Source organism: Colobus angolensis, unplaced genomic scaffold (genome assembly GCF_000951035.1).
Source record: "Colobus angolensis palliatus isolate OR3802 unplaced genomic scaffold, Cang.pa_1.0 Scaffold151, whole genome shotgun sequence".
NCBI classification, from domain to species: Eukaryota; Metazoa; Chordata; class Mammalia; order Primates; family Cercopithecidae; genus Colobus; species Colobus angolensis.
The window spans coordinates 197,763-224,816 of record NW_012114611.1 but is presented as its reverse complement, the minus strand read 5'-3'; the positions used below and the strand labels follow the sequence as shown (position 1 = coordinate 224,816).

At 39.4% G+C, this 27,054-nt stretch overlaps 1 protein-coding gene across 1 annotated transcript in view; it reads left to right on the top strand.

Moving 5' to 3' along the window:
* The window catches only part of DIP2B (DIP2 disco-interacting protein 2 homolog B (Drosophila)), a 280,283-nt gene that overhangs the window by 203,790 nt on the left and 49,439 nt on the right, over window positions 1-27,054 (top strand). The window contains exons 5-17 of the mRNA XM_011936123.1: window positions 593-805; window positions 3,841-3,996; window positions 4,712-4,831; window positions 8,244-8,441; window positions 10,242-10,333; window positions 12,809-12,919; window positions 15,530-15,653; window positions 16,269-16,378; window positions 20,478-20,580; window positions 22,397-22,461; window positions 24,667-24,760; window positions 25,257-25,376; window positions 26,461-26,575. Of these exons, the coding sequence (XP_011791513.1) occupies window positions 593-805; window positions 3,841-3,996; window positions 4,712-4,831; window positions 8,244-8,441; window positions 10,242-10,333; window positions 12,809-12,919; window positions 15,530-15,653; window positions 16,269-16,378; window positions 20,478-20,580; window positions 22,397-22,461; window positions 24,667-24,760; window positions 25,257-25,376; window positions 26,461-26,575 (1,621 nt within the window). The remainder of the gene's footprint in view (window positions 1-592; window positions 806-3,840; window positions 3,997-4,711; window positions 4,832-8,243; window positions 8,442-10,241; window positions 10,334-12,808; window positions 12,920-15,529; window positions 15,654-16,268; window positions 16,379-20,477; window positions 20,581-22,396; window positions 22,462-24,666; window positions 24,761-25,256; window positions 25,377-26,460; window positions 26,576-27,054) is intronic.

The following is a 27,054-nucleotide window of genomic DNA, read 5'->3' as shown; positions in this document are numbered from 1 at the left end:
GTTTCACCTTGTTGGCCAGGCTGGTCTCGAACTCCTGACCTCAGGTGATCTGCCTGCCTCAGCCTCCCAAAGTGCTGGGATTACAGGCCTGAGCCACCATGCCCGACCTGAGACATGCATTTTTAGCAAGAATTAAGTTTTTATGTCTCCCTGTCAAGATCATTTCCTTAGAGACGAATAAATACTTTGTCAAAATCAGTGTAGCATCATATCACAAGTAGAGATTCAGGAAGACATATAAGTACTTCAGTATTATTTGAACGTAAGTAGATAGACTAGAAAAATTTAAGCTTACAATTTAAGCTTACTGATTAAGCTTACAACAGAAAAGCCGAGAATGAAATTTAAATGTTTTGAAAGAGTTTAAAAGAAAAGAATTAAAAATTACCTGTGGGGTTAGGCTATTTTATTTTTGTAGGCTTTGGTCCATAGACTTTTCCTTGAGATTCTTGAGAAACTTTACATATTAATCTACCTTAAGAATGAGAATGTTTTGCTGGTGTCGAAACTGAATGTGTGAGCAATGAGCAAGAACTGAAAAGTCTCTGTTCTAGGTAGGATCGAGAACTTCTTTTTTTCTAATTCCACACAGACACATCTTCGGCCTCTGAGGATGAGGGCTCTCTGAGACGCCAAGCTGCGCTCTCTGCTGCCTTGCAACAGAGCTTACAGAATGCTGAGTCCTGGATCAACCGTTCAATTCAGGGATCGTCCACTTCTTCATCTGCATCTTCTACGCTGTCCCACGGAGAGGTCAAAGGAACCAGTGGGTCTCTAGCTGATGTATTTGCCAATACTCGAATAGGTAGGAGCTGGATCTACCCAAGAAGTCTAAATTACATTCCATTTGGCTCCCAGTATCCAGGAAATAGTTTATGGTTTGTGTTAGGTTTTTCAGTATGGCCTAAAAAAAAGAATTAGAGAGAACATGACAGTTAATGAGGCAAAGAAGGAAACACCAGCAATACATTTGTCACAGGAATAATATGTATCACCTGCATTATTGGTGCGTAGTTTTGCCCACCTGAAGCCATAGCTATTTCCATAAGCAATACTCAAGCTGCAAGATATAACACCAGTCTCAGTGTGGAATTATCCCAGCTGAACAACATTCAATCTATTCAAAGGTTAAAATATGTAACATCTTAGATTTTTCCCAGGATTGTTATCTATATTCTGTTAAACCAAAAACACTAAACCTGAGCAAAATCTATGCTGAACCAATATCAGTGAGGCCTTGTGTCTTGACTGGATTTGTTGTCCTTGCTGCTGTGATATTGCTACACTGAAGTGTGCAGGCTGAGGATATTGGTACCCTGTGAGCTGCTATCGATACACTGCAGATGCTACTGTATAGAGTGTAGCTTTTGCTTGCCCCTGCTTTATGTTTTGTGTGTGTGTGTTTTTTAAAGAGTTGTGACATCTGCAGATAAAGGTACAGCTCAGATCTCTGTTTTTGCTTAATTGCTTGTTGCAAATTACATCAAGTAATATGTGTTAACATTATGTGTCTGTGATATCTTTCCCTTTTTTTCTCGACAATCAGTGCAGTTTGGTGTCTTAATTTTCATCTTAGTGACCTGTCTGTATCACCTAATATATCTTTATTCTGTTAACTGATTTCTAAAAAAAGAAAAACTTGGAAAAATTTCAATTCAAGACTATAATTTTTAAAGAAATATCTACCTTGAGGGTATGATTGCCCTTCTTAGAAACCCACATGCCAACAGCTGATGACTTGTCCTGCACGCTTAGCTCTGCCCTGCCCTGCCATTTCCTGAGCTTCCTGAAGCAGCTACAAAGATTTGCGTATTCACCACCTCTCCAGTCGTGGAGCAACAGAGCCATGGTTGCTGAGGTTTTATTTCCACATCTGTCTAAAAAAGACCATTATTACTTGTTAAATATATTATCCTAATACCCAGTTAACTTTTACCTGAATTTTTGTTAACAAGATGTTTCATCCAACCGTATATTTTTAATTGCTTCTACTACTCTGTGAAAAGTTATTGGTTCAGTTACAGAAACCATTTTATCCACATTATTGCTTTTTGGATGTTTGTCTTAACAGTAGTAATTAATGTTCCTAATAGAAAAATTCCAAAATATAAGTAAAAGAAAAGTAAAATAACTATAATCCTACCTCCCATGGATAATACTTTAGTGTTGTTACTGTAGTGTATATTCTTCTAGATTTTACTTACATATGTAAGATTTTGGTTTTGACTTTACAAAAATGAACTGTCCTAAACATAATGTTAATAGCCTGCTTTTCTTAGCAGTATGTGATGAACATCTTTTACATCATTACCATTACACTATTATTTTTATGGTTTCAATATACACTATTGTGTGACTCTCTGCCCTGGTTTATTTGGCTGTTCCTCTATTAAATAGTATCCAGTTTTTTGCTATTATAAAAACTGTTGGATTGAACATGCTGGAACACACAACTTTGTGCATTTGTCTGATTATTTCCTTAGGTTGTATTCCTATAAGTTTGAATTGCTGGACCACAAAAAAAAAAAGTCTGTTTTAATGCTTTTTGTTACCACATTATCCTACAGAAAGATATACTGGAATATACTCATGTTAGTATACTTAAAACTTTAAAGACTATTCGACTAGTAATTATAGACTTAAGGGGTATAGAGACCTTACCCCCAAATCTATTTTAGAAATTGTTTGTATTATGCTTTTTTCCTTTTTTAAGTTTTACAAAAAACTTAGAAGAAAACATCTGGAGAAGTAAGAAGAAGGAAATTAGAGGGAGGAAAATATATGACTTACAAGAATCACAAAAAGCCACTAAAAACTATGTGATGTTTTTTGTTGTCGTTACATGCCCCTGTTGCACAGGGATCTTTTCCAGTTTACTCATTCAGTTTCTCCATGTTAAGAATCTTGAGACCTGGTGTGGTGGTACATGCCTGTAATCCCAGCACTTTGGGAGGCATTGGTGGGAGGATCGCTTGAGCCCAGGAGTTCGAGACCAGCCTGGGCAGCATGGCAAGACTCCATCTCTACTAAAAATACAAGTATTAGCTGGGTGTGGTGGTGTGAACCTGTGGTCCCCATACTTCGGAGGCTGAGGTGGGAGGCTCACTTGAGCCCAGGAGGTTGAGGCTGTAGTGAGCTGTGATTGCACCACTGCATTCCTGGCTGGGCAACAGCGAGAGACCCTGTCTGAAAAATAAAAAGAATCCCTATGTGCAGTAGAGTAGAATAACACTATTTAGTCTCTACTTGGAGCAAGGGAAGAACCTTGTCTGTCAAGGAGATCCAAATTACCTATGGATTATTGTATAAAAGTTAAAAGTGGACTTTATCTAGTTTTTTTTTTTTTTTTTCATCTGGAAACTTGTGCAGTCTGACCCACTTTCAAGATATGAGTTTGGTCTTTGGTAGAAGGGGAAACATTCTAGATAAACCATCATCAAGAAATGTTCAAGAGACTACAATATTAGTAGCCAGTTATGATGTTATTTGGTTCCATTTTGAGGTTACTGCAAGTTTTATTATGATTATTCTATAACACTGGATTTCTACCAGCCTTTCTGTGTAGAAAATGATGTTTTGAGAAACATTGAATGTGTGATTTGATCTTACTAAGGCTACTCAAGTCTTACAAAATAATAATTTTGTAAAGCTGATATACCCTGACTTTACTTATTGTTCTCCCTTTGTGTCTTGCTAGTAGAATCTGATTTTTAAAGGTTGTTTTACAGTCGCCAGTACCCCCATTTATGTACTTTTCTTCCTTGTTAAAAAAACCCCAAAGATTTAAAGTTTCTTAGTTTTGCTGCTAATATAAGTCTAAATTTTGTTTTCTCCTCTCAGAGAATTTCTCTGCTCCTCCTGATGTCACTACAACTACCTCTTCCTCCTCATCATCTTCCTCAATTCGCCCAGCAAACATTGACCTGCCCCCCTCCGGGATAGTTAAAGGCATGCACAAAGGATCCAACAGGTCCAGCCTTATGGATACAGCTGACGGTAAGGAGTTGTTTTTGGTAGCTCAATTGTAGTGTAAACTAAACTAGAAAAATTCAGATTATGAACAGTAGCTCCTAACTAGCCCAGCAGTTGCAGAACTACACTGTACTTGGCCCACTAATAACTAATCCTGGGTACCTTGTTTCCATCATCTGCACAGTGGCAGTATTGCCACTTAATCGAACTTAGTGGATACTTCCAGAAGATACTTTGAACAAAAACCTGAATGTGGAAAAAGAAAAGAATAACAGAGGGCTGGGCGCAATGGCTCACGCCTGTAATCCCAGCACTTTGGGAGGCCGAGGCAGGTGGATCGTGAGGTCAGGAGATCGAGACCATCCTGGCTAACATGGTGAAACCGCATCTCTACTAAAAATACAAAAAATTAGGTGGAGCTTGCAGTGAGCGGAGATCGTGCCACTGCACTCCAGCCCGGGGAGACAGTGAGACTCCATGTCAAAAAAAAAAAAAAAAAAAAAGAATAACAGAAAAGGAAGATTAGGTGAAATCCTTAAGCCATGTATTAATAATAATAGTACCATATTTGTTCTCTGTTGTCATAAAACTTATTGTGTGCATATTTGGTCTCCTCGAAAGAGAAGGAAACTGTGGACAAAGGCCAAACGGCCTTAGAAATAAAAGCTCCTGAGGGAACTGTGGAACTAAAATATCCTTACAGTCAGCGAATTTTAACTTACCATTTTTTCCCTTACAGGTGTTCCTGTCAGTAGCAGAGTATCTACAAAAATCCAGCAGCTTCTGAACACTCTGAAACGACCCAAAAGGCCTCCCTTAAAGGAATTTTTTGTGGATGACTCTGAAGAAATTGTGGAAGGTAGTAGTAAAAATACCAAAAACATGTATTCATTAAATAAATTTATCTTAAGCAGTTACTATGTGTCAAGTACTGTAGGATTAAAGGATGAACAAGACACAGTTCTTGGTTCAAAGAGTTCATCATTCTCTGCTCTTTTTTCCCTAATGATCATCTGCATTTTAGATCTTAGATGAAAATTAAGGAGGGAGGGAGGAAGAGGGAAGAAAGGCAAAGAGATAACCATGAAGCATAGAACTGTCTTTGGAAATAAACTCTTTGAAAGTAGGAACTATCCCAAATACATGATTTTATGAGTTATTTATATTTGGCATTTTCTTGAATGTGGATATCAAATTCAACCTCAAAAGTTTGCCTACTCTTTTTTTCGTATAATGTAGTCCTTTTATGAAGCAACCAATCACTACATATATTTCTGCTTTCTACAAGACAGCGTGTTTGATGGTGAAAAGTTTCAAAGATTTATAAAAATACAGTTATTTCCTTCATGTTTACAGTTTAGACAGGTGCTAAAATATATCCGTGTGAATAGCTAAGTATTAAGTATCTATCAGCCAATATAAGCACTTCTGAGAAGGGAAGAAATCAGTTCCATCTGGGTTAGGAAAGGCTTCACAGAGGAAGTGTAAGAGTGATTTATTCATTCAGTAATTTTTAAATTATGGATGAAATCATATATCTAGGATTTAATAGGGAAGGGGAATGGGTGTGAGTATGGATAAAATGAGCATGGCCATTTGATAAGTATAGAATGATGACAATAGATCTAGACAAATAGATCTACCTAAGAAAAGCTTTTGTTGAAAGAGCTAAGCCTTGGTAGCTTTGTAGTCTGTTTTTATGTCCTGAGACTAATAGTAATAGGTTTTGATCACATCAGCTTGTTAATAGAATTAGGTACATTGGTAGACTAGATCTGGTCTTAGCCCAATTTATGCCGCAGAAAGCAACCTGACATATGAGGTTAAGATGAGTATCTGTTTCTTTAGGAATCACTAAACTCATTGAATGGTGGATGTCTTTCATGATGTACTGATGTTCAAGATGCCCATGCCAGCAATAGCCTCTCCAGTGTTTCTAGCATTGGGTATTGACCAGGCACATGAAGGTCAGGGTTTAACAGGAATCTTACCTGAAAAAATTGCATTGGCAGAATAGAACTAACAACTTTCCATTAATTACCAATATAAATAGGCAGTAGTTGCTTGTTTGAGTAATTTTTACATTTGGAAAAGAAAAATACCTGTATGTCTTTGGAAATCTGAAAGAGCATGCCCCAGAATCTGCACTGAAGCCTAATGGACAATGGTGATAATGTCAGCTTTCATGGCCAGAAACAATGCCTACTCTATACATAGTCTGTCCAAACAAATAAAATACTTATTTAGAAACACCCGTGTTTATTTTTTTTTTTAGTTAATCTGGTGGTTTAGGGTCTGGGAATATACAAAGCAGAAGGACAGTTGAAACATTTATTATTTACCCTAAGGCAGCAAATTGGGGAGTGAAACTATTTCATGAATTTTATGTTAGTAGAAAAATGAATCAAGGCATCTTAAGTACAATCCCCAGATTTGTCATTGAGCTATATAAAATATCATTTATTTCATATTTCATTTGCCCATCTAAGATTTGTTGCTCATTCTGTCCCTTCTCCGTTTCGTGCCTCTTTTCTCATCTCTTGTTCACCTGGCTAATTCCTGCTCATCCTTTAAGACTCAGCTCAGACATTTCCTCCTCCAGGTGGAGACGTGCCCCACTTCTGCCCTCCTTGTCCATGCGTCTGTCACGCACTGCTCATATTTTCCTAGCCTTAGTGCTGAGTCTGTGTGTGTTTGTGTCCCCTGGTGCACTCTAGATACTCCTCAAGAGCTCAGATTCCATATTCCTTACACCAGGCACTTACTAGGCATAATGTTTGTTCAAAGAGTTATGTGTGCAGCATTTATTTTCTCAGTGTTTATCATATCCTGTGAACATAATTGACACTCAGTAAATACTTGACTTTTTGTTGCACGTGTAAATTATCTTTCCTGCCTCAAAAACGCAGGCTTTGACCGGGCACAGTGACTCACGCCTGTAATCCCAGCACTCTGGGAGGCTGAGGCAAGTGGATCACCTAAGGTCAGGAGTTCAAGACCAGCCTGGCCAACATGGTGAAACCCCGTCTGCTAAAAATACAAAAATTAGCCAGGCGTGGTGGCGGGCACCTATAATCCCAGCTACTTGGGAGACTGAGGCAGGAGAATTGCTTGAACCCGGGAGGCAGAGGTTGCAGTGAGCCGAGACTGCTCCACTGCACTCCAGCGTGGGCGACAGAGCAAGACTCCGTCTCAGGGAGAAAACAAAATGTAGGATTCTTTTTTTGATTTTTATTGTTTGAATAATGCGTGTTCATTTTAGAAAAATTAAGAGGATTTTTGTTTTATCTGTAAAAGGGTATGAAATATTCACCCCAATCTCTGGAATAAGCATGTTAATAATTAGCTCCCCCTAAACACACCCAAATTCAATTCAGCTGACATTATTGAACAGCCTTGAAGTATTAGACACTATAGGCAGTAAGGGGAGTAAGAGCCACCCCTTTCCTCAAGAAGTCATCAGCCTTTGTGGGGGAAAACTTGTACGGTAAAAGGAGTCCTTGAGGATCCTCAGTGCTTTCCTAAGGGCAACGTGGGAGCACTAAGGAAGCAATAGTCTCCTCAGGGAGTAGTTGGGAATTGTTCCCAGAGAATGTGCTGTTTCAGTCCTGAAAAGGATGAGGAAGAGTCCTGAAAAGGATGAGGAAGAGTTCACCAGGAGGCAAAGGGATTGGCCATACGAGATGAGCGCAGAGGTGTGGAGACATAGGATATTGTGGTTTATGCCCATTATCTATTGGAGTGAAGTAATGACTCTGAGGTATAACTGTTACTATCCCCATTTTACAGATGAGGAAAGCCAAGCTCAGGTAAATCAATTTGCCTAGGGTAATGCTAGTAAAAAGTCAATGTAAACTTGGACTTTCTGACTCACAGTGTAATGCTTTCTCATTAAACATAATCTGGTATAGTAGAACCTGGCTCTCTCACACTGGACACAAACTGTAAAGATTTAAAAACAAATTTGCCAAAAATTGTGAAATTGCTACAAAAATGTGTATTTTGTGCTATTCTATATATGCAGTGATTTCCTTTGTCAGGGTCGGGATTTGTTCATTGCATAGAATATATTGAATATGATTTCACATTTAAGTGGAAAATTGAATTAAGGCCCAGTTTGTGGACCACAATTTCTAACCATGTCCTTTCTCAAAGTGAGTTTAAACCAGATAAATATGAAATGAAAAGGAAGATGCAGTTGAGATTAGAGACCTACGTTGTGTTCATTGGTATTTGTACTCATTTCACCCACTGGTCTTTTCCTGGTGCAGTACCTCAGCCAGACCCCAACCAGCCCAAGCCGGAGGGACGGCAGATGACCCCTGTGAAAGGAGAGCCTTTAGGAGTCATCTGTAACTGGCCTCCTGCTCTTGAATCTGCCCTGCAGCGCTGGGGTACCACTCAAGCAAAATGCTCCTGTCTGACTGCACTGGACATGACAGGGAAACCAGTTTACACTCTTACATATGGTGAGTCTGCAAGATTCCAGATCCTTCTCTCCGAGAGTTCTTCAGAATATCATGGGTAGCGTTTTTATCTAGATACTTAGCAGTTGCTGGCCATTATGTTTCAGTAGATTTTTTTCAATAATTTAAAAGGATCCTAAGTTATAAGTAAAGCTATTGCCAAATATTTTCATTTGCTAAAGCGGTATTTGCAAGCCAGCTAATATTTAAAAGGCAGCAAAAAGAAGAGAGACTTTGCACATCCGTAGATGTTTTAACATTACAAGAGAATTTTAGAAAAACATTTGGTCAGTATTAATGATGTATGGTGAAAATCAGATGGTTTTATCTAACAGTTGAAACTGATTACTTGTTGAATCTTTATTCCATCCTGCTTCTTGATTATAATAGGCACAAAATTCTGTAATGAACAAAGAATGAGTACTTTTCCATTTAATTTTGCATACCAGCTAAAATTTTTCTTTTTAAAATAACTTCAAGGAAAAATGGGGTCAACCCTGGGCTATGAGATTTTGTACTAGTTTATTCAAACAGATTCCTTTTCTCCTTTGCAAGTGGAGCACAGTGTCCATAGACCTAGATAGAAAATAATCTTTGAGGAAAACAAGGTTTTAAAGAATTACACAGGTTGACATGGTTTAAACTTTGGATGCCCCTCTGAATAAATTGTATATAAAATAACATAGCTATTTAAAATAACATAATTTCCCTTTTGCTTATCTCATAATCTAAAATAAGAATTTCTAAGGGTGGTGGAGGGGAGGGAATAGGAAAAGAAAAGCATTTTTTGTTTGTTTTTGCCAAAATTGTTTTAACATTCACCTCAGAAGCTATATATACATTTCATTCATATAACCCTTAAAGAAAGCGTTTAGCTGGCCAAATCTTTGCATATTTATTTAACATCTATGAATACATCCACATGTTCATACAGATAATTCCATTTTAGTGTTTGTTTTCACTAAATTACAGCAGTATGGAATGTTCAATCATTTGAGTCATGCTTTTGCTTTGCAGTTTCCTCAAGTGTCTGATACCACCTATGTGAGTGGTTTTTCAGAAAAAGCTTAGAACATTTCTGAAGATATTCATAAATTTTTTAAAAAGCTGGCCAGGCACGGTGGCTCATGCCTGTAATCCCAACACTTTGGGAGGCTGAGACAGGTGGATCACCTGAGGCCAGGAATTTGAGACCAGCCCAGACAACATGGCAAAACCCCGTCTCTATTAAAAATACAAAAATTAGCCAAATGTGGTGACACACACCTGTAGTCCCAGCTACTTGGGAGGCTGAAGCGAGAATTACTCTAACCCGGGAGACAGAGGTTGCAGTGAGCCGAGATCACACCACTGCACTCCAGCCTGAGCAACAGAGCGAGACTTTGTCTTTTTTTTGGTTAAAAAAAAAAAAAAAGCTTAGAACAGAAGTATCCTTCTGATTTTCAGTCTTGTAATTAAAAATATTGTTTTCCTTCCTTTCAGTGTGATCAGTTTACATCAAATTATTTCTAAGGATATGCAGATTATTTCAGAAAAGAATTTGAAATATTATGTAAACCAGGATGAGCATCTGGTGATGTTTTATTTCTGTTTCAAGGCATGACTGGCTTTTGTAAACTAGAATGAATATAAAGCTTTTGTGGGGAGGCCTACTGTGTGTTGGGAGGTGAATGATACTCATCTAACCCATCATTTGGTAGTGACCATTGTCTCACTGACTATGCTGATGATCTGAATATTGTTTCATTGAGGTAGACCTGTTTTTTTTTTTTTTCTGTAAGACTTTTTTTTTCTTTTTTTCAGGAAAGTTGTGGAGCAGAAGTTTAAAGTTGGCCTACACACTTCTTAATAAACTGGGGACCAAAAATGAACCTGTGTTAAAACCTGGAGACAGGGTAATTGGCATTTTGGTTTTAGGGAGGTGGTGTTTATTGTTTTCTAATATGCTAATATTCTAATATTCTGGAGTTTTAATATACAACAGGAAAATTTATATAACTCTTATTTTTGGAAAAATAAAAGTGGTTTGGTTCAAACCCAGGTTAGCCCAATGCCAGATGATAATTCTCATATTCCTGGGTTGAAGGAAATTCACATGTCCTTTCCTGTAGCTGCCAGTCATTAATCTCTTTAGGTGCTAATAAAAAGAAAGAGAAACCTTAGTCTTTCCAGAAATAAATATTTGAATCTTTAGACAACAAGAAAACAGCAACAAAATTTGCTCTTTGATTTTTTTTATTTTTATTTTTCCTCCTCTTTACAAAATGCCTCAAACACGGACTGGGTGCAGTGGTTCACACCTGTAATCCCAGCACTTTGGGACGTGAGGTGTGACGATCACTTGAAGCCAGGAGTTTTAGACTAGCCTGGGCAACAACATAGTGAGACCCCATCTTTTAAAACATTTTTCTGTGGTTTTATGTAAAAAGAGAGGAAGATTCATGTTACTTTTAAGAAAAAACTAATTGGGCCGGGCACAGTGGCTCACGCCTGTAATCCTAGCACTTTGGGAGGCCAAGGCGGGTGGATCACCGGGTCAGGAGATCGAGACCATCCTGGCTAACACGGTGAAACCCCGTCTCTACTAAAAATACAAAAAATTAGCCGGGCGTGGTGGTGGGCGCCTGTAGTCCCAGCTACTCAGGAGGCTGAGGCAGGAGAATGGCGTGAACCCGGGAGGCAGAGCTTGCAGTGAGCCGAGATTGCGCCACTGCACTCCAGCCTGGGCGGCAGAGTGAGTCTCTGTCTCGAAAAGAAAAAAAAAGAAAGAAAAGAAAAAACTAGTTGACATAGTTTTATTTCTCCTTTAATTTGAGGGGACATTAAATGTTTTTTTAATTTTTGAAGATATTTTTCCTATTAATGACTTTCCAAATATGATCACTTTTTACCATTACTTTTCATTTGGAATTCATAGAATGAAACACCAACTACACAACAGACTTATTTTGATTGGCTTATGATATGGAATCTCCTAAACTAAGCCTGTTGAAAATACTTTTGCATTGTGACAAAGGGCACATAAAGCATGACTTTTACTTATAAATGTGACACATGAGTGTTTCCTTGTCCTCCTGAACCCTAAGCGGATGATTTTGTGTCTCCCTAGCAACATGGACACTGTGCAGGAAGGAAATGGGTTGTTTAAATGTCTTGTGGAATTAATTTTCCAGAACCCTAGGAAAATTCAAAAGTTCAAAAGCGAACTTCTCCTGGGAGTGAGTTAAGAGTATTTGAAAGCAAAAGAAGGGGAAACAAGTCTCATGACGTAATTAAGTTTCAAATGTTAATCTGAGAGTATCCCAGCCAAGTAACAAACTCCGCAGTGGTAGTGACTTTTGTGTTTTTGCATTCCTGGAGTGAATTAGGAAAAGTCACTTATCTCTGTGATGTGTTACAGGTGAGATCACAGGTTTGAACTTATTATAGAGGTTTCACGGTTTATGTTCTATTAATGAATTAACTGTATAGCCATACGGTTTCTGCCAGTATTGCTTACACCTATTACCAAATGCCCTCCTACTAGAAACATTTGCATTGTTGGGTAAGGGAACAAGGATTAATACAATGAATTAGAGAGTAAGAAAACTGGTCGGGCACGGTGGCTCACACCTGTAATCCCAGCACTTTGGGAGGCCGAGGCGGGCAGATCACGAAGTCAGGAGATCAGTTGAGACCATCCTGGCTAACATAGTGAAACCCCATCTCTACTAAAAATATTTTAAAATAGCCAGATACGGTGGCGGGCGCCTGTAGTCTCAGCTACTCGGGAGACTGAGGCAGGAGAATGATGTGAAACCAGGAGGCGGAGCTTGCAGTGAGCCAGGATCGCGCCACTGCACTCCAGCCTGGGCGACAGAGTAAGACTCCGTCTAAGAAAAAAAAAAAAGTAAGAAAACTTCTGTTGGCCCTAACATAGTGATCAAGTCAATCCACAGTTGTAGGCTCTCTACAGAGATGTAAAGTTTATTCTTTAATATGTTGTTCTATCTGGAGAGATCCATTACATTTATTTTATTGCCTTAGCCCTACACTAAAGTAAATTGCCTTGGGTTTCCTAAGTAATTAATGCTTAAGATGGTTTGTTTTTTGCTAAATCACCAAAAGCATTAAGTGAAAAATTGTGATGAGGATGAGGATGAATGCATTATAGTATAGTACACAAAATGTGTAGTATAATCGTGGGCATGTCGGAGATCTTTTTAGATGTGTGTCTCTATCTCAGTAACTTAATTTCCTTTTGAGCAGATGGCTATTAAATAGTTTGATTTATTGTGTTCATGATAAATATTATATACTTAGACAGTGACATTGAAAGCATTAGTATGGTTTTATTCCTCTGTTAAACTGGATGTCATTATGAATTTTAGGTAGCCCTGGTTTACCCCAACAATGATCCAGTCATGTTTATGGTGGCTTTTTATGGATGCCTCCTGGCAGAAGTGATTCCAGTGCCTATAGAGGTACCTCTTACCAGAAAGGTAACATTGCTAAATTTAAGAGGAATGTAGCCTGATGTGACATGGCAGGCATTGAGTTCTTGGATAGATGCAGTCACAACATTAAAAACTGTTCGACCATTTTTGGAAGTACTCAGCTTCACTTTCTAAAAACATGAAATTTGTAGAAAAAGTATTTATTAAATATTTACAAGTTTTATGCAAATAACATATTTTCAATTAGGATAGAATTTGTATAGTATTGTATATCATTTAAAATACCACTGGGGCGAGGCCGGGCACAGTGGCTCGTGCCTGTAATCCCAGCATTTTGGGAGGCTGTGGCGGGTGAATCACGGGGTCAGGAGATGGAGACCATCCTGCTAACATAGTGAAACCCCGTCTCTACTAAAAAATACCAAAAAATTAGTTGGGTATGGTGGCAGGCGCCTGTGGTCCCAGCTACTCGGGAGGCTGAGGCAGGAGAATGGCATGAACCCAGGAGGTGGAGCTTGCAGTAAGCTGAGATCATGCCATTGCACTCCAGCCTGGGCGACAAGAGCAAGACTCTGTCTAAATAACAAACAAACAAACAAACAAATTAAATAAATAAATAAATAAATATCACTGGGGCAACTAGACATGGTGACTCACACCTGTAATCCTAGCACTTTGGGAGGTTGAGGTGGGCAGGTTGCTTGAGCCCAGGAGGTCGAGACCAGCCTGGGCAACATAGGGAGACCCCATCTCTACAAATAATAAAAAAATAGCCAGGCATGGCGGTGTGCATCTGTAGACCCAGCTATTTGAGAACCTGAGGTGGGAGGATTGATTGAACCCAGGAGATTGAGGCTGCAGTGACCTGTGATCGATCACGCCACTGCACCCTAGCCCAGGCAACAGGGCAAGCAAGACTGTGTTTCAGATATAAAATAAAATATCATGGGGGCATACTTGACTTTCAACACTGATCATTTATAAAGAATCCCACTTTTGCTTCAGAGGCTATAGATAATCCACATTTATAGTAGTTGAGACCTTTTTGTAAAGAGATTTCCTCTAACTGTATCATATGACCTAGGATTTCCATTAGGTGGAAAGTGGTGGCGTGATGACAGGTTACTTCTCTGGACTGTAAGATTTTACTTTAACAATACATCAGCCCAACTAAAATGAAGCATATGTAACAGATTTCCATGCTTGAGTGATTTCTCCATGAGCCACTTGATGCTAATTTTGTCATGCAGTTTATTTCTGAGGGCTGATGTCAAAGATGAATATGGTGGAGGATGTGGATTTATAAATAGAAATTGGCCAGGTGCGGTGGCTCACACCTGTAATGCCAACACTTTGGGAGGCCGAAGTGGGTGGATTACCTGAGGTCAGGAGTTTGAGACCAGCCTGGCCAACATGGTGGAATCCCATCTCTACTAAAAATACAGAAATTAGCCAGCTGTGATGGCACAAGCCTGTAATCCCAGCTACTCAGGAGGCTGAGGCCGAGGAATTGCTTGAACCTGAGAGGCGGAGTTTGCAGTGAGTCGAGATTGTGCCACTGTATACCAGCCTGACAAAGCGAGATCTTGTCTCAAAAAAATAAAAAAAGAAATCAGCCAGGCCGCGGTAGCTTGTGCCTGTAATCCTAGCACTTTGGGTGGCCGAGGTGGGTGGATCACTTGAGGTCAGGAGTTCAAAACCAGCCTGGCCAACATAACGAAACCCCATCTCTACTAAAAATACAAGGATTAGCCGGACATGGTGGTGCACTCCTATAGTCCCAGCTACTTGGGAGGTTGAAACAGGATAATAGCCTGAACCCAGGAGGTGGAGGTTGTAGTGAGCCGAGATCATGCCACTGCACTCCAGCTTCTTGGGTGATAGAGAGAGGCTCCATCTCAAAAAAAAAAGAAAGAAAGAAAGAAAGAAAAGAAAAAGCATTTCTGAAAGAAATAAAAAACAAATTGATAACATCCCCAGAACTCTAGTTGTTGGGATGTAGTATCCTTAATTTGATCAGGAAATCATATGGTTGTTCTTAAATTATTAAGTTGGCAGAATTTGTGTGGTTTCATAATGATACTTCTAAGACGATATTTTAATGGAAATGCTTTAGACTATATCTTTTGTTGTTTTTGCTGCTGTTGTTGTGTAAGACTTAAATCTATCCCTTTTAAAACAGAAAAATAAAAGGAGTATACGGATTTGGTATATCCATCCATTAACTTTCATTGTCAGCTTGGACATTTAGTATCCATTTACATTATTTATTTTGTTCATACCTGACTTGCTTTTCTCTTGAATTTTGGGGTGAGGCTAGGGGAAGATAGCCATGTTAGCATTTATTTAATTTGCTGGAAACTAAAAGAGGATCGTTGCTGATTCTTTAATAAAATGGTTACATTTGTCTGATAAGATGTATCATTAGTAATGTCTGGTTAATACTTGATTTGTGCTCAGGAAATGTTTGTTTTGTAGAAATTATTTGGAAGAACACATTGTCATTGGATTTTGACAATTGCCAGATATTGGTGGGGCTCCATGAATGTTATCACACACACAAAGTGCCAGACAGAGCATTACTAAGTGTCAGATGTGGGCATGAGTGTACTCACATTTGCTCCCCTACCTATGTTCATTATCATTTCTCCACAGGATGCTGGAGGTCAGCAGATTGGCTTCTTGCTAGGAAGCTGTGGTATTGCCTTAGCTCTTACCAGTGAAGTTTGTCTAAAAGGACTGCCAAAAACACAGAATGGAGAAATTGTACAGTTTAAAGGTTAGTAATATTGTACCTGAATTATCAGTTAAAAGTTAAAACTGAGTGCTTTAATTAGGTTTTTAATTTAGTAATAGCTAGGTACTTTACATATAGGTTCTATTTAGTTCTCATATTCTTATGAAGTAGATACCACTATTATCCCCATTTTAGAAGTAGGAAACTGAGAAACAGAGAGGTTAAATAACTTGCCCAAAGTCACAGCTAATGAATGGCCGAGCAGCAATTTGAACCCAAATCTGTCTGATTCCACAGCCCACACCCTTAACCTTTATGCCGATGGTTGGAAAAAGCTACCACTCTGTACATTAAAGCTAAATGCTACATGTAGAGACAGAGGATAGACCACTAACCTCAGTGGACTTCCACTGCCAAATGGACCTCCCAGTTGTTGAGGTAATGTCAAGGCCTGGAATTAGCATGTGGAACGATTGTACTTTTGAAAGAAGGTATAATTGTCTGGTGATTTCCCACTAAAAACTAATAAAAACTAAGTATCTTATTGATTATAAAATGATCTTAATTTGGCCTCTTGATATTTAAAATGACCAGTTCAGTGTGAATTCCTTCCCTGATGGCTTAGGTAATTCAGTTTTCACTTTGGGTTTGATTTAGGTTGGCCCCGGCTCAAATGGGTTGTAACAGATTCCAAGTACCTTTCAAAGCCCCCGAAAGACTGGCAGCCACACATCTCACCTGCTGGGACAGAACCGGCGTACATTGAGGTAAGTCCTAAGATGTAAAATACGCTTTCAGGCTTTTCCTTTGGCTTCGCTTGCTGCCTTTCAAAATATAAAACTAAATTTTTGCAATGTTAATGTTAGAAGATCCTCCTGCTTTGTGACATTTCCATCTTTTGGCTTGTAAAGTGCCTTGTAGTAGATCTTCTATCTTAATTATTTTGATCATAAATATACATGCAAGAAAATGACAGCAAAAAAATGATTCTTCATGTAAGAAAGTTACAGAAGACTTTAGGGAAGTACAAACGTTTAGGAAATGATGTACTGGCAGAGAAATTTCTCTGCTGCTTATTTAGAAAGGTTGAGGATAAGAGAATGGAGAAATGAGAAGGGAAAATAGCTCTGCTTAAAAAAACAGATTAGTAGATGAAAGATAAAGAGCAAGAAGAAACAAATGGCTGGAAGGTTTGATATTGAGGTTGGTGTAGGAATGCAGTTGGCAACATGATCCCATTGAAGGATTAAGCAAATCCAAGTGCACACCAGGCACCAGGCTGAATGCTTTAAGTGCATTTTCTCATTTGGTCCTCACAAGTACCCTGTGAGGTTTGGTTTATTATTAAACTTGCTTTATAGATGAGGAGATTAAGACTTAAAAGAACTTCAGTAACTGACCAAAGGCCACATGACTCAAAAATGGCAGAGGTAGACTCAGAGTCAGGTCTAACTCTAAAAGCTGTAGCCTTCACCACTCTGCATCCTGCCTGAGACATATGCTCACTAATTGTTAAGTTAATGAACAGGCAAATCAATAAAATTTTTTTTCAAGATTTGGGAGAAAATCATCTAACGTTGAACACTGTGATGATAACAAGTAGAGAGAACTTAAATAATTTTGGCCATAGAAAAGAGAGGCTGGGAGAATGAGTTCATGTCCTTTGCAGAGACATAGATGAAGCTGGAAGCCATCATTCTCAGCAAACTAACACAGGAACAGAAAACCAAACACCGCATGTTCTCACTCATAAGTGGGAGTTGAACAATAGGAACACATGGACACAGGGAGGGGAACATCACACACTGGGGCTTGTCAAGGGGTTGGGGGCAAAGGGAGGGAGATTATTAGGACAAATACCTAATGCATGCGGGTCTTAAAACCTAGACAACGAGTTGATAGGTGCAGCAAACCACCATGGCACACATACCTATGTAGCTTACCTGCACGTTCTGCACATGTATCCCAGAACTTAAAGTAAAATTAAAAAAAAATAAAAAAGTAGAAAAGAGGCTGGGACGAGACACAGTGGTTCACGCCTGTAATCCTGGCACTTTTGGAGGCTGAGGTGGGTGCTCCTGAGGTCGGAAGTTCAAGACCATACTGGCCAACATAGTGAAACTCCATCTCTACTAAAAATAAAAAAAATTAGCTGGGCATGATGGCGCAAGTCTGTAGTCCCAGCTGCTTGAGAGACTGAGGCGGGAGGATCACTTGAACCCAGGATGCGGAGGTTGCAGTGAGCTGAGATCACACCACTGAACTAGAGAGACTGGATGCAATGGTTCACATCTGTCTGTAATCCCAGCACTTTGGAAGGCCAAATAGGAGGACTGCAAAGAAAAGGAAGAGAGTGACCAGTAGCTCTGAGAGGTGGTGGGGTATTATTGGATGCAAGGATGATTGTTTTTAAAGATGGAAGAGATCTGAGTATCTTTAAAAGACAGACAGATAGGCCAGCTAAGATGGGTCATGCCTTTAATCCCAGTACTTTGGGAGGCTGAGGCAGGTGGATTGCTTGAGCTCAGGAGTTCAAGACTAACCTGAGTAACATAGTAAGACCCTGTCTCTACAAAAAGTAAAAAATTAGCTGGGCCTGGTGGTATGCACCTGTAGTCCCAGCTACTCAGGAATCTAAGATGGGAGGATCACTTGAGCCCAGGAGGTTGAGGCGACAGTGAGCTGTGTTCATGCCACTGCACCCTATCCTGGATGACACAGCATGATTCTGTCTCATAGAAAAAAAGACAAGCAATTAAAAATACCAGATTTAGTGATCAACTCTCAATCTATGTCATGTCTCAGTGATGACGTGGTTCATCACTCGATCCTCCTCAAAACTCCGGTCACTGGCTTCTTGGACTCCTCTCTCAGTTCCTCTGCCTCGTTAGCCATTCCTTCAGTCATCTTTATTGGTTCTCCCTAAAGGTGGAGGGTCCTTCATTGTATGGCTCTTGCTTAGCTCTCTGGCCTTATTAGAACTACTACCCTCTGTCTTTCTAGGTGCCTGTTATTTTGAATTAACTTGCAGTTCTTACTTGGGATCCTCCTATTGCCCACAGTACTCTGCTAGTGAGTTTAAAGCATCTCTGGGTAATAGGGAGTTATTAAAGGATTGTCAACAGGAGAGTGACAACAATGAATTTATTATAAGAAGTTATATCTGGATTGGTTGGGTTAAGAAAGGAAATAAGGGCTGGGCGCAGTGGCTCATCCCTATTATCCTAACACTTTGGGAGGCTTAGGCAGGCAGATCACTTGCGCTCAGGAGTTCGAGACCAGCCTGGGCAACATGGTGAAACTCTGTCTCTACAAAAAAATGCAAAAATTAGCCAGGTGTGGTGGCACATGCCTGTAGTCCCAGCTACTTGGGAGGCTGAGCCTGGGAGCTCAAGGCTGCAGTGAGCCATGATCTTACCACTGCATTCCAGCCTGAGTGAGACTCTGTCTCAAAAAGATAAAAAAGGAGACCAGCTTTAGTTATTCAGGTGAGCTCAAGCTTATGGTAGACAGCAGAGAGCAAAGTAGATTGAGCTTCAGACAGTAAGGAAATAGAGCAGGCAGGGCTTAGTTGCTGATGCTGGAGAGGGAGAAGGCAAGACAGACTCAGGTTTCTCACTTAGGCAACTTGGATTGATGGCAGCATCCTTCCCTAAGATAGAAAATACAACAGGAAGAGTTTCCATGGGCAGGGACTGGGATAAAGATGGCAGTGATGGATATATGGGTTTCCCAGGATTACTAGACATTCCAGGGGATTAGTTGACTCTGTCTGTCTGGATCTCTCTGGAGGAGAGGCCTGCGTTGAAGATAGAGAACTCGCAGTTACTAGGAATGCAGTAACCTACTGGAATAAAGTGAAAAGAGATGAGGAAGGAGAGCAGAACTCTCAGGGAACAGCACATTGAAGAGATGGGCGGAAAACGTGGAGAAGCAATGGGAGAGAGACAGACACACAGAGACAGACTAGAAAAGAGGAGTATCAAAAAAGCCAAGGAAGGAGAAAACATCAAGAAGGAGAGTAGTCAAATTTTGCAGAAAGGTTTGATAAGGTATGCAAAATGTCCTTTCCATTTAACCATTAAAAAATTGGTGCTGGTCCCAAGGTAGTGAATTATCTCCATTGATTGTTCACAGTCAGGTACAGATCAAACTCCTGTTCTACTCTTTTTCCCCTTCTCACTATTGCCCTTGGCAAGACTTAACTTTTTTTTAAAGTTGAACTGGGCACAGTGGCATACACCTATAGTTCCAGCTACTCAGGAGGCTGAACTGGGAGAATTGCTTGAGCCCAGGAGTTCCAATCCAGCCTGGGCAACATGGTGAGACTCCATCTCTTAAAAGAAAGAAAGAAAGGAAAGTTGATAGTCCTGGTAAAAAGCAACTTGAATGGAACATTAAGGGTAAAAGCAAAATTATAGTTGAACGATTTGGAGGAGCAAATAGGCCATTTGTTTCTAGTTCTTCCTTACAAAATTGGGTGCTTCTAATACACAGAGACCACGTCTTACATACCTTTCACTCTTCAGTGCTGTGCTTGACTTGTATTTATTTGATACTGTGTTTCTATTAATTTAGCTCCAATCACTTGTTTGTTTTAGCTTTTGAGCAACCACTTCACACTGATGACTATTAAACTTTGAAGTCTTTTACACACGTACTTTTATTGAGCTTTGTCATCCTCCAATCCTATCTTTGTGTGATTTGAGTTTGAGACCCAAGTACATTGCCTTAAATATTCATATTAAACGTGTTAAATTCAGCCCATTATGATGGTTTTTCTGGCTTTCGTTTTTGGATTCTAGTTTTGTCATTTGAAATAACCGATTTTATTGTGTTTCTTATGTTTCTGTTTTTGTTTTCTAGTATAAAACAAGCAAAGAAGGGAGTGTAATGGGAGTTACAGTGTCCCGGCTTGCAATGTTGTCTCACTGCCAAGCTCTGTCGCAGGCCTGCAATTATTCTGAAGGTCAGACCTCATCCCATGACTGCCTTCATTGTTACCTTCAGAGATGTGTGACTGTGAGCACAATGCTCAGTGACTGGACCTCATTTAATGACCAAATTCAGAGTGAAGTGTCCCAAGACACAGTCTTGGCTTGCTTTTGTTTTCTTCTTTCTCAAAAATATGCTATAGTTTAAAGGAACCAAAATTCTGGCAAACCAAAATGTAAAGCATAATTTCTAGAGTACAGCAATAGAAAACCCTAATTAAAATCATGTTTTTAGTAGCTATGGAATGTCAGGTATTTCCATCTTCCCCTGCCTGTGTAGTGGGCTACCAGCTATATATTTGGAGTCAAAGAAATTCAGCTACCAAAAAGCATAAATTAAAACACAAAAATGTATTCGATATTTTTGAACTTTAGATAGGTTAATATATATTGCAAAAACCACTATTTGCCTCAGAATGTTCTTTGCAGTATTAAATTTTTTAGTGTTTTCCCTTTGTAAAATGAAACAGTAAATGGTCATGATGTATTTTTTAACCAGACAACAATGTTGTTCTATCATGAAATTATATATGTATATATATAATGGAAGCAATCAAAAAGCCCTTAAATAAGGATTGATTAGGTTATAATACATCCAGGCCAGGCATCGTGGCTCACGCCTGTAATCCCAACACTTCAGGAGGCCGAGGCAGATGGATCACCTGAGGTCAAGAGTTCAAGACCAGCCTGGCCAACATGGTGAAACTCCATCTCTACTAAAAATAACAAAAATGAGCCAGGTGTGGTGGCTTGTGCCTGTAGTCCCAGCTACTTGGGAGGCTGAGGTAGGAGAGTCACTTGCACCCTGGAGGCAGAGGTTGCAGTGTGCCGAAATCATGCCTCTGTACTCTAGCCTCGGTGACAGAGCAAGACTCTGTCTCAAAAAAAAAAAGAAAAAGAAAAAGGTAGTAATACATTCATATAATGGCTGGGGCATTAAAATTTTTATTTTTGAATATTAAAGATATGGAGAAATTGTTTCAATGTATCATTAAGTAGGAAGAAGTTAGATACCAAGTTTTGCATACATACAGATTACATATCGATAGATATCTAACATATCTATCTATATGTAAATATGCCTAGAAGTATATGTGTGTATATAGATAGAATGTTTAGAGATATATATGTATATACACCAACTTTTTTTTTTAGGAAGTATCTTTTAGGAAATTTAAATTATATTTGTCAAACTTCCAAAGTTTCTAAAATAAGCATGTATTCTCTACATAATTAGGAAAAAAATACCTCTTGGAAGAAATGCCTAAGTCACAAGACGTTTCTAACTCCTTGTCTCTGTTGTAACCACATTACCCTATGAGCAGTCCTCTACCCGTTTTCAGGAGACCCTCAAAAGCCCCTGAGAACTTAGTCATTTCTCTAAAAACATGAAATCAGGCTGGGTGCTGTGGCTCACGCCTGTAATCCCAGCACATTGGGAGGCCGAAGCAGGAGGATCACTTGAGGTCAGGAGTTCAAGACCAGCCTGACCAACATGGTGAAACTCCCTCTCTACTAAAAATACAAAATTAGCCATGCATGCTGGTGTATGCCTGTAATCCCAGCTATTTAGGAGGCTAAGGCAGGAGAATTGCTCGAACCTGGGAGACAGAGGTTGCAGTGAGCTGAGATCGCGTCACTGCACTCCAGCCTGGGTGACAGAGGCAAGACTCCATCTAAAAGAAAAAACAAACAGACAAACATCAAGTCAGTTTATGAGAGGCAAATGACATGATTTTGCTACTTAACACTAAACATGATTTCTTTGTCTTCCTGTTTTTTCTATTTTAGGGGAAACAATAGTAAATGTCTTAGACTTTAAGAAGGATGCTGGGCTGTGGCACGGCATGTTTGCGGTAAGCTACTCAGATTTAAGGCCCTTAGTATAAATTGTGCTTGAGATAAGGCCAGCATGCTGTGTAACTGGAGTATCTCTCAGTGCTTGTTTGAAATTTAAGTCCCCTAAAGGTCAATAATATTTTCCAGAGGCTATATAACCTTTCCATTGGACAGAATGTTTTGAATGACTGCCATGCATAAGCTGCATGCTTTAACTGAAGAAGAGTAACAAGGTAGATGGGGATTCTTCCCATCAGAGAGGAATAGGTAGCATACTATGGGTGTTAGACAAAAAAGGTGACTTCCTTCCAGGTCTGGGCTTCAAGGCAGTTTTTATGGAAGAAGTGACAGCTGAGTTGGACTTTGAAAAATAGGTAAGCTTTGGACATACAGAAATTTTTGTAAAGGGATATAGAGGTAAAGAGAGGGGACAATTCAAGTGGCAAAACTACCGTATGTAACATGCCATATAGGTGGAGAGAGAAAAAAAATACAGGGTTACCTGAATTGTAAAGGACCTCAGAGAGCATCTAGTCCCACTTACTTGATACTGCAGGAGCTGGAAAAGCATGGGAAATGAATCGTGAGGGAAGAGGAGGTGGATCCCTTTTCACCCAGAACCCTCGGAATCTTTCTAGCTGTTTTCTGAAAGCTTTCCCATTTTCTTCTTTATCAGAAGTTAAAAATCCTTTTGAGGAGTTAAGAAGAATCTCTTCTCTGTGATACCAAGTGCAAGATAGGGACATGTGTGAAGAATTAGTTATAAACACCAGTCTTTTCCTGAAACCAAAAGTTTCTCACCAGAGCTAGAAACTTGGAGAGAGAATATAGTGTCTTGCAGTGGTATCTTGGTTTCTTTGGGCAAATTAGAGAGTGAACAAAATGGCTAATCTAAATACGAAGGCTTGGTTATTCTACCAGGCTGGGTCTCTTTGGAGACAGGCTGTCAGGTATGCTTGATTGGAGTGGCAGGAGAGACCCTAAATGGCATGACCCCTCAACACCTTCAGCTTTAGCTAGCAAAAAAAATTAACAGATGTCGGCAGGGCGTCCCGTAAGAAACAGGGACATTTTGATTTCTTGCTTTGTGATGCCCACCTACCCCTTTGTGGCATGTGGCAAGTACGAACATGATAAAAGCATTAAGTGGGTTGGAGGGCAGTTTGGCAGAGTCTGTTAACATTTTAAAAGCATATACTACAGCTGGGCACTGTGACTCAGGCCTGTAATCCCAGCACTTTGGGAGTCTTAGGCAGGCGAATTACCTGAGGTCAGCAGTTCAAGACCAGCCTGGCCAACATGGTGAAATCCCGACTATACTAACAATACAAAAAGTAACTGGATGTGGTGGTGCACGACTGTAATCCCTGCTACTCGGGAGGCTGTGCAGGAGAATTGTTTGAACCCAGGAGGTGGAGGTTACAGTGAGCCGAGATCGTACCACTATACTCCAGCCTGGGCAACAGAGCAAGACTCTGTCTCAGATAAATAATTAAATACATACATACATATATACATACACACACCAGTCCCAGCTACCCTGGAGGCTGAGGCAAGAGAATCACTTGAGTTCAGGAATTGGAGGCCAACCTGGGCAACATAGTGAAAGCCCTGTCTCTCTCTCTCTCTCTCTTATATCCCATGTGACAGCAGTGCTACATATCCGTATAGGGAAATACTTGCATAAGCCCAGGGAAGGGAGTAGGAATGTGCTCCTTGAAACATTTTTTGTAGTAGCAAAAAATTGTCATTAATAGGGAAATGCCTAAATAATTGTGATGTAGCCAAACAATGGAATACTGTGCTGCAGTTCAGAAAGAATTATGTAGATCTCTTGTACTGATATGCATAGATTTAGCTCTAAAACAATTTAAATGAAAAAAGCAAGTTATAGATGTATATATAATATGATGCCTTTTATGTTTAAAAATACTTATATGTTTCTATGGGAACAAATGTCTATGAAAATGCATTGAAAAAAGATTGGAAGGGTATCTGTCAAATTTGTAACTGATTATCTGACGAGGAGAGGAGGGAACCAGGTTGGAGGGTAGGTGTTAAAGGAACTTCAATCTTATATTTAATATTCAAGATTGTTTTCAAAGAGCATGTATTTGAGTATTACTTGTATAATTAAAATTGCTAACAAAATATCAGCTCAATTTTAAAATATTAAGTATGTATTTTGTATTGATTACTTTTCTTCTTTCTTTGATTTTCAGAATGTAATGAATAAGATGCACACAATTAGCGTACCCTACTCTGTTATGAAAACCTGTCCTCTCTCTTGGGTCCAAAGAGTACATGCTCACAAAGGTAGTCACCCCCAGCATCTGAGCTTTAATTATGTGACTGTTTGAATTAAGATTTCAGGGATTTCAGAGAATTTCAGATTGCCCTTGTTAGAAACATTTCTATGCCCCTGTCCCTTAACTGTAGAGCTCAGTTACTACAGAATTAGGTACCTTGCCTGTTCATCTCACTGTTGTCCTGTCTTAAGCATTGAGATGAATTTTTTCCAAATGCGAGCTTTGAATTAGATTTGAGTGTCTTGGTATTCACAATTTCCTTGGCTGGAATACTGTGACCTGCCTAGAGGGTCTCAGTGAACAAACAATTGTAGGTCCAGTCAATTGTCTAAATGTGATAATTTCTGCCTCTGAGCTATTGGCACAATCTCTTTGAAACCTTTTTTATTTTCTCCAAGCAAATATCGTGATTCCCCAAATAAGTAAAAATGTCTTTATTATGATATATTACATATGTACCAAATTTATTTTGTATGTTAACTTTATCCCTTTTGAATTTATAGCCAAGGTAGCTTTAGTAAAATGTCGGGACTTGCACTGGGCTATGATGGCACATCGGGACCAAAGAGATGTGAGCTTGAGTTCCCTCCGAATGTTAATTGTGACTGATGGAGCTAACCCCTGTGAGTATTTCTGCATTGTGGGTCTGGGAATATTCTGTGTTTTGATAGATTAGGGTTTTTTGCCCTGTTCTAAGATGTAATTCACATACTGAAAAACTCAACTCATTTAAGGTGTGTAATTCAGTGGTTTTGGTATATTCACGAGTTGTGTAACCATCATTACAGTCTAAGTTTAGAACATTTTCATCACCCAAAAAGAAACCACATACCCATTATCAGTCACTCCCCATTTTTCCCCCTGCCCCCAGCCCTAGATGACTGCTAATCGATTGCCTGTCTCCCTGGATTTGCCTCTTCTGAACATTTCTTATAAATGCAGTCATACAGTATGTGATGGGCTTCTTTTAGCATGTTTTTCAGCGTTCATCCATGTTGTAGTATCTGTCAGTACTTCTGCATTCCTTGTTCCTACCAAGAAATCGTCCATTGTATAGTTATACCACATTGTATTTACTCATTCATCTTTTGATGGATCTATAAGCTTTTAAACAACTTTTTTTGGGCTCATTCACGTATAACCTCTTTCTGTCATGTAACTGGGTATTCCTGTGTTACCTGCTTTCCTCTACAAGCCCGCAAATCCTGATCCTTCACACAGTAGAATCAGGTAGAGCACTACGCTGTTTGTCATAATGGACTTTTGTCCGTAGTCACATTGATCCTCATAGTCTAAAACACAGACATAGGCTTGACCTTAATATCATATAGAAGGTGGAGCTAAGCCAATATTAAATTGCACTGCCTATGACAGTTCCTCAGGAAGAGTTGCTAAATTATAAACTGGCTGCATATTGCCTGCAGTGTTATCTCTGATACTGATTTGTCAGTTTCATAGGAGCACCCTTATTCCAAGGTGTAACTTTAAATAGTGTCAGTAACCTTTTATGGACTGGATGAGCATTAATTTGTCCTTGACATATATCAAACCATCTCACAGGGACAGTAAAATATTTGTGTGGAATTAATAATATATAATATGGGTTCTCATGAGAAATAAGTATGTCAGCTTTCTATTCTTTACTATTTTCCTGCAGTAATGAAAGTCACAATTTCAGCTTCAGGTTGATCTGTTCCAACTCCTTAGGGTCCGTGTCATCCTGTGATGCCTTCCTGAGTCTGTTCCAAAGCCATGGACTGAAGCCTGAGGCCATCTGTCCGTGCGCCACGTCTGCTGAAGCCATGACTATAGCAATCCGCAGGTACTGTTCAGGATGTCAGATGCTCTTGATGTATGTTACAACTTGGATGAAATGTACAGTATTTACCAGGAGATGACGAAGGGGTGTTAACTAATTTTCTGAGTAGTTTGAGTAGTTTCAAGCATCTCATTTTCAAAGTGTATGTAGTAAACTGAAAAATTTAATATAATTTTGTATTTGTGAATTAGCTCTTTTTCTGTGCCATCTTGCTCTTCGGAATCCATAGCACCTTAGATTAGAAATAGACTGTTCTTGTTTGTAGCTCAAGTATGGGTAGTGTATCTATATATACTCAAGACCATTATGTATGTAAGTATCAGTGAATGTGTGTGTGTGTGTGTATATATATAGATATACTTTTTTTTTTTTTTTTTTTTTAGATAGGGTCTCTCTTTGTCACCCAGGCTGGAGTGCAGTGGCATAATGATGGCTCACTGCAGCCTCGACCTCCTGGGCTCAAACAGTCCTCCTGCCTCAAC